This window comes from Triturus cristatus, chromosome 11 (assembly GCF_964204655.1).
Source record: "Triturus cristatus chromosome 11, aTriCri1.1, whole genome shotgun sequence".
Taxonomy (NCBI): Eukaryota; Metazoa; Chordata; class Amphibia; order Caudata; family Salamandridae; genus Triturus; species Triturus cristatus.
The window spans coordinates 50,843,758-50,852,410 of NC_140594.1; the positions used below are offsets into that span (position 1 = coordinate 50,843,758).

Genomic DNA, 8,653 nt, shown 5'->3' on the forward strand with positions numbered 1-8,653 from the left:
TAGAAAAGCAGACATTTGAGGTGAGCAAATTTAGAGTGTCGCTGGTGTTGAGGGTGCTCTGTATACGAGCTGCCGTCCACCTAAACTTGGGAACTACTCAGAGTTCTCTCCTTCCTTTTTGCATAATTTATGCGTCGCTCTATGCCTGCAAGGGAATTGTTTTGATATAGATATAGAGATATATAGATATAGAGATATATAGAAAGAGAGAGAGATAGAGATACATATATGTTTGTCACATATATGATTGTGTTTCCGGGGTCCTGCGCATTGTCGGGAATATTCTAGTGCTTATGACTTTGATGAGGATACCCCTGGAAGAGAACTAGGATTGCAGGTAAGTAACTAATCCTTCGGCGCAATCATTTCATTTGTGAATTCTTTACAAATAATGTTTTCCTACAAATGTAAATCCAGTATTTATAAAGCGGGAACAGTTACCCGAAGGCATCCCGGCGCTGGAGGCCGTCGGGAGGATTAAGCAAGCTATTGCCCAGAGTCACATGGTGCTGGGCTGACCTGCCGCCGGTGCCGGGGATCGAACTGTGAGCCCCAGATTCCAGCGTCAGTCGCCGCGGCGCCACACCTCTTCCCTGGACTTATTAAGCCTCCAAATATTAGACATCTCCTGGTGGATCCAGAGGCTCAACTGCCTTTGTGCACCCTAGTGGTATTAAATAAAAAAGCAATGTATGATATAAATTCCATGGCCCTGATTCACGCAATTAGGGTTTGTGAACCTAACCATTGTAGTATGCTCTTTGGATGATTGAATGTGAATGTAGAATCTCCTGCATTTCCTGAAATACCATGCTTATGTAGAGGGGCAAATGCCCTAGCCGAAGTTCTTCAGGAACCTGGCCATCAAACAGAAATCGCAAGTTGTGGTAGTAAATCTTAGCTTTTGCACCCAAACCGCATATCCTATCTTGAAGCTAGTCTGCATGGGGTTACAAATAGGATTAATAATTGGCCACACACAGTTGAATGCAACGAAAAACATTGTGGATTATGGCTTTTTTAATTTCGAATGTGCTGTTGATATTTGTGTAATGGGTAGTAAGGTATATAGTGATATCTGGCAGTGCATTCCCCAGAGAACCTGGACCAGGCAGTCTTTGTGTAAAGTACAAAGATTTTGTTTATGTAGCAAACCGATATATATAGGCGGCAGAAGCTGAACAGAATCTAAACTAGGTCTGGATGGAGGTCTCCACTCGTGCTGTTGTAAACCTAGGGAAATATTGTTTAATATTTAATGGGGTGGAATGAGGAGTTATTAATCAAGTGAAGTTATTCATGATGGCGAACTAAGATTGTAAGGCAGTAGCCTCTCCCTTCATTTGATCTGCTCTGCAGTACCCCGAGGTGCAGTACACTCACAATGTACCAAATCACTTGTCTGCTTTAGTAGAAGAGTCTTAGTGAAATGTAATGACTAGGCACGAGCTGACCTTGTTTTTCTCCTTTGCAGGAGCATGCCTTCGAAAGCAGTCAGAAATATAAAGAAGGAAAATTCATCATCGAACTGGCACATATGATCAAGGACAATGGCTGGGAGTGAATAACACCTTTTTCTCACACAATTTGAATGGTGTTTGCGGCACAACTTGTAAAGACTAGCGCAGGCAATAGGAATTTTTGATTAGATGGTCCTGAAACTCCACTCAACTGAACCTCACAGACTCATCACATAGATAACGTTGCCATTTTGAGGCCATGTTTACCCTTTTCTCCATATGTAGACGTTCTTTCCCCATTACCTCTTTTGTATGTGTATTATTGTGTGTATATCTGAAGGAAAGAGGAAATACATTTGGACTTCCCTTTTCTACATGTGCAAGCTACAAAGAAAAAATTCACTACATCACAAATGCCATTTGGGGTTGACCACTTTTTTACCGTATGCCTTTAACTTTACAACTCTACTTTGTATTGCTTTGCATGCTCCCTGCCTAAGCTGTCTCCTTGTAAATCCCACGTTGTGTTCTACTTCCCAAGAATGTTTGCGAAAATATTAGTAGTTTTTGACTGCCACGTTCCAAGTTCGGCAGTATAGTCTGTACTGCTTTTTTGTTTAAATCTACATTCACGGCCAGATGCATCTTTCAGTTTAAACATCGGAATGGAACAACTGCAAAAGGCAATACTTTGTTAAATGTTTTTGAGTTATTTGATTTTTATCTAGGTTGGCCATTTGAGGACTGTGTAAATCCTGATAGTCTATTTAGCTACTCGACGAGGTGATATCCCGCCTTCTAAACACATGCTAGGCACCATCATTTTAATGGAATTACCCAGAGGATGAGTAGACAGAACTGTTGCCAGTTGTAGCAGTATTTGAAGTCAAGTACGCAATTCCACGGAGTGTGAAAATAAACGTTAGAATATCAGAGGGAAGCATGTTTGGCATATCTCTGTGTAGGCCTATTATAAACAACTCAAACGGCTAGTTTTATAGATTAAGAAAAGCAGGCTACTCTTAATAGTATCCAGATACTTACATTTTCCGAAGAATAATTTCAGTGGCTTGATTACTCTTCTCTTAGTTTTGAATCCTAGTTCTGTATTTCATAGTATATTTCTAAGTACTCTGTAGCATTCTCTTTTCATCAATCACATTCCACTAAACAGAAAACTTGTGCATAAGAAGAGAAAGCAAGAATCTGTCTTACAGCTGGCGTCTGTAAGATCAAAAAAGGAAGACTTTTATACAATATATATATATATGTATATGAGAGCTTAATTGTTTCAAACTGTTGAACCTGGCACTGTACAAAGGACTTGGAAAAGGTATACTATGGCTGGTCCCATATTACCTAAAAATGTTTAATGCACTGGACTAAAGAGGACACAAGAGAAAACAGAATATCAGCACTGTGTAATGCAGAGGTGTCTATATTCCCAAAACAATATCACAGCAGCATAATCTGGTAGCACCTTACTTACCATTAATAAAAAATGTGATCACAGTATAGCTTTACATTTAAACGGTGTCTGGTTTGCTGGTTAAATCAACTCCCAAAGAAGATTTTGTTTACAAAAAAAAAACATTAAAAGAATATGTTAACAAAAGGAAAGTTATAAAGACAAATTTTAATGCCCTTTTTCTATTGGTTCATTTGGTATTGCTGCAGGCGGTGGCTAGTCTTATTTTTTAAGCTGATTGGGCGGAATAGGGAGTTATGCCTATTGAGTGTTCACTGTCAATTTATTTTAAAAAATCATCTAATGGGGAATTTTCCCCCTTCCATCCATCTTCAGACATCTGTTTATCACTCATGCTGTCTTTTTATACTGTTCATTATTTGAAATTTGTAATGTTGTATTCCCATATTTATTACGGCATGGCAATCCTGTAATCCCTGGTATATGTGCTCTACCCAAATATTCAAGTGTTGCCTCAGTCGTTTGCCGCTTCACCAGCAATTTCACCTTGCTCCTTTCAGCTTATGCATTTATTAAAAGGGAGAATCTCAGGCTGATGGGAGCTGTGCAGGGAATAGAGAAGTAAACTGGATAGGCAGGGGCGCATAGAATCTGTTAAGCAAGTGGTATGGAATTAGTTAATAGGTACCAAGGTGACATGCACTGGTTTCCAGTGCTACTGTTAACCACACTCTGCTTCTTTGGCCAGTACTTCTCCTTCTCAGCTCCACTTAACTTCTGGTTTCAGGGAATACCATGCCAACTTTTTAGTCCATAGCGACCATTTGTAGTTGAATGATTCACCAGAGCCACGTTAGACAGTTTTGTAAGGTGTCCAAGCAGCTGCTCAAAGACTAGGTGGGAAGCTGCTGGTAGCTGCAGCAGTGTTTACTTTCTCCGATGACATACTTTGGATCCTACTGCACTATGATGAACTATCTTTTAGATCTCTTTGTCACGGTCTGTATAGATTACTAATGACCCTCCCCTGCAGCTTGGCAGTATAATGCAGAAAGCCAGCAGAGGGGCCTTATAAATTCCAGTGAAGGGATATAGTGTGTATATTGACGTTCTGGGAAGTCTGGGTCCAAAGAGGAAAGAAGTCGAAGGTTAACAAAAGATGTTTCCAACATTTTTTTATATGACTTCAACATACGTAATTGCTTTGATGATCAAACATCTATGGGACAGACCTTGTGACAGTAACGTTTTCCCTTTTTATATAAAATCTAAAATTGACTCATCTTTAACACTAGGTGAAGCTATCTTGCACTTTCTTGTTGAAAGATCTACCGGTTATCTGATTATTTAGCAATGAGAAACTGGTGTCCTTGTAAGCTGATCTGTGTGTTGAGTCTTTTTTCAGTGCATTATTTATTTGTGTTTTTTCCTTTCTTGAACGGTTTTTGATTTTGAGACGCAAGCCGTTTTCACCCGAACCTTAAATGTGTTATTTAATGTAATGTTTGTGTTAAATGGATACCACAAACTAGCGGTACTTAAGGGAAGGGTGAACATGAGGAATAAAAGTAAAGCTAACGTTATCCTCTTGTTTAGATTGTGCCATTTAACATTTCTTTTTCTCTATACACTTTTGGTTTTATTATGAAACATTTTACAATCTCTTCCCCATGCCGCCTCCCTACCTACCCCCCACTTCCCACCCGGATGGCAGAGAAGACTTAAGCTACCTGTAGTGATTACACAGACTATTGTGATATCAGTGTGTGCGGCATATTTCATTACCTTAGAGAAGCACGCATTCTGAAGGTGTGTGGATTGTATATTGTTAAAACCTTATACTCTTTTTGTAGAAGCTAAAATAAAATGGCAATAACACTAGACCAGAAAACAATTCAGACATTTAACATTGTCATGAGCTTGAGTGCTTCATGAAGGACTAATTGCCCAAAAATATACAAAGATTAGTGTCTAGATATTTATCATGATATAAAGCTAAATGTATGTAGGCTATTGGTTCTTTCAAAATTGTCAGATCTACACTGATTTTGACAAGCAAACAAGCACCTGGTCATCTGAAGATCCGCGCCTGCAGACTTTCAAATGGAAGTTTGCTCCACATAATTTGAAGCAAAATTCAGGGCAATCAGCCCATGTCTATAAAAATGAAGGCCTTCTGAAGGAGCAGTATTTTTCTTGGTGCAAGGTGGACTGTGATGGGATTTATGCTGACTGTATTTTTTAAATAATTTAATGAAAATAACGGAGGAAACATTTAACAAGCAATTGTTTGAAGTGGAAATCCACTGCAATTGATTTTCCCCTTTATATAATGCATTTTATTTGTAATAGTAGTTCTGTAAAAAAAAAATATGCCCTGTAAATGTAAAGGATTATTTCGCTAATCCTTAAATGGGATCTGTTTCAATGAGCAGGGAGTTTCCATATTAGGCATAAAAAAGAAAGCTATATTCCCAGGATAGTGGTTCTACTGAGAGGCAGGTGACATCACTGTGACCTCCCAAAAGAGTGAAATCTTTTGACATGAACTTGGCCTCAGAAGTGACTTACACATCCTGATTGGCAGCGTACAATCTTTTAATACAAATGTATGTATACTACATGCTTATAAAAGTCTTTTTGATGGAGCAAAATTATAATTTATTCTGGGCTTCTGCTTTGACCTTTAACTAGGTTTTGAAGCCAGTGTAAAACCTGATCATCCAAATATGAACTCTTATTTAGTGCAGTTCTTTAGTAAGAACAATACTATACGTTAGTGAGATGATGGTTTCCCCAGACTGTCCCATCATAATTTCCTGTGTTTATTTATGTCCCATGGATTGTGATTTGTTTGTTTAACAGTTGAGCTGTTAACGTGCCGTTGAAATAGTACTGGGCTGGTACCATTTTTCTGGGGGGAAATTGCTGCATTTCAATGCATAATTGGGGGAAATTCTTGCCACTCAATGTCAAACATGGTATCTAAATTATTTAACTTTTGCCATTCATTTATGTCTATATGTATATTGAGGCAGTGCTTGCCCTTCTCAAAAGAGCAAGAAAGCTCATGTGTTTTGGTGAAAGCAAAGACTTCTATAGGTGGCTGCTGCAGCGTCTGAAGAGGTCGGGCTGGTCACCGAACCTTTTTGTGATTAGCAGTTCACCAAATAATGACTTGAAGAAAAAGTTAAAACATTTCCCTCTAACTCATTTCTGTACATAGTATTAATATTATATTTATGGTTGTTTTGTATGCACATTCTTCCTGGATGAGTTTACTTTGACATTGAACTTGAGCACTTTTGAGGTATCTTACACATCTTTTTTTCTTTTCTTCGTTGATATTTTTCAACAGTATGTTACTCCCTTATAAGCTTAAACAGGAAAGCTTTTGTGTGCGTATTGGGACAGTGTGCTTTCCCAACATTTTGGTTTGTATTTTCCAAGCACTTTCATTCAAATGCATAAAATAACTGGGTGTCAGCTTCTCTTGAAGAGTTTGTTGGGACACAACTTAAAGTACTACACAAATTTGACTGTATACATGCTGCAAAAGTTATTTTATTTTTTTAATCTTACTATTCATTGCTGTCCTTAAAACATACAAGCTTCACTTTTTAATATGGCTTTTGTACTAATTACTTCATTTGAAATTGCCTTGACCTGAAAGTGGTTGAAACACACAAAGAGAAATCTGACCTTGAACGAAAATGTAAGCATTACTCTGTGAAGTATTCTTTACATTTTTATGTTTACAAATGATTTTTAAAAAGTTAACATTTTGCAAGGTTTGACATATTGTTACTTTTTTCAGATTTTGCCTAGTTTCAAGCATATGCCCAGTGGTGCTGTCCCTCTTGCAGTATTGTGTATCTCTAAAGTAAACTTAGTAGACCATAATTGGTAAATGGTTTGTGTTAAAGAAACAACTTAGAGATGGATGCTTCTTTGAGGAATTGGATTTAAGTTTCATTGCTGTTGGACAGGTCGAGTTTCACAGTTTCTTTTTTTTAATGTACAGATATTTTGTTCCTTAGCTATTTTTGATGTTGATATAGTCAGGATTACTATGTACCAACTGCATTAGTATCTTCTACATTTATTTGAGAAGGATATTCAACAGTTGACAAAACAAATGTGGCCTTTATTCTCAAATTAACAGAAGACTTGTCATCTGTTTCGGTCTGAATAAAAGGCCATTTGTTGATAACCGAGTGAGCATCTGTAATACTCTAAAGGATATTGCCTCCATGCAGTTCAGATTGTGGATATCCTAATGCAAAACACTATTTCCAAAGCATTAACACCAACTGGAAAATAGAAGGGGGCTGGTCCTCCGTCAGATATATCTTGTTATACCAATACGATTCAACAGACATCTAGAAACTGGGCACTGCCTCAGTAAAGTGCTATATGAGACCTTAATGTAACCTCTCAGCAAATCTCACATGTAGTTTCATTGTTTTAAGACTACATCCCCAAAGAGTCACAGTATCTGCACCCTCAGTGTATGCCAAACAATGCGAGGAATTAAAAACATTATTACTGTGATGTTTTTTTCTTGTTTTTTTTTTTAATGTTTAGTTGTGGGACATTGTACTTCTACTAATAGTGTGATCCATCCCACTGTATAATATCAGTAGTCAAAATAAATGTGAATTTAAGATGCCATTTTTTTAAGACTGTTACAACCTCACTTAAAGGTATAAAGCATGATCCATTAGAAATGGTTAATGATTTGTGCCTGTTTTTTTCTTTTTTTTGTTTTTAAACTTGTTGATGCTTTCTTTTTCCAGGCTACATGGCTTTGCTGTCTGTCCTAGCAATATTGTACATCATTTGTATGATGTTTCATTATATTGTATCTACTTGAGGTATCACAATAAAGGTTTTTGATGGTAAAGTAAATGCACTTTGATGGGTTTTTTCTTTTCCTCATTTTGTATTTATTTTCAGGTTAAGTTAAATGCTGGTAAACCCACTGTGTGTCAGAATACTGTACAATATTGGGCGGCTGAGGGGGTCCGAAAATCGAGGTTAAATACAGAGGAGGATGTACACTTAAACTCAAAATAACTTGCTTAGTTGACATTCCCTTGGCTGAATTGTATTGCACACACAAATTAAAAATGACAAAAATACTTTGGTTAATACTGCCAATATTATGGTACTGCCTGTCGGAGGGTTAATGAACATTCCATGTGTGTGTGCATGCGCGCGTGTGCGTGTGCGTGTGCGTGCGTGTGTGTGTGTGTGTGTGTGTGTGTAAGTGTGTAATGTGGTTCTGTAAGGCTTGCTTAGACGTTCGTCGCCCAGTAGAGTGGGTGCAGTCAACTGGTGCAATAGCCACTGAATGGCTATTCGTCCTCCAGAACAAACTTCAGAAGATGCACACTCCAGAAGTGTGATGCTTGGTTTATTGAACGAGTGGACAAACATCAACACTTTTCAGTTACACCAGGAATCTTGTTTACAACTTAAAGATTGCCTACTCCCTTGTTTGGTGTGTGCATGAAAAAATATAAAAATACCATCATTAGCGTGATGTCAAATTACAAAAGATGCCATGTGTCCTGATCAAATCATTTAAGGTGGTGTATCATATTGTAAAGAAATGTTGTGAGACCCAAGTGTGTAAATGAATCAAAATCTGAATTAGATCATAGAAGTTAATAATTTAGTACATATCAAAACAATATCCCAAGGGAACAGAATCCATTTGGACAGACCGAGAAATGTTCTTCCAAAAATGTCTGCAAAT

General features: G+C 37.7%; 1 protein-coding gene across 1 annotated transcript in view; it reads left to right on the forward strand.

Annotated features, from left to right (window-relative positions):
- YPEL1 (yippee like 1) overlaps positions 1-7,800 on the forward strand; it is a 332,894-nt gene extending 325,094 nt beyond the window's left edge. Inside the window, exon 5 of the mRNA XM_085635827.1 lies at positions 1,475-7,800. Coding sequence (XP_085491953.1) covers positions 1,475-1,564 — 90 coding nt within the window. The 3' untranslated portion in view covers positions 1,565-7,800. The remainder of the gene's footprint in view (positions 1-1,474) is intronic.
- Positions 7,801-8,653: the final 853 nt, after the last annotated feature.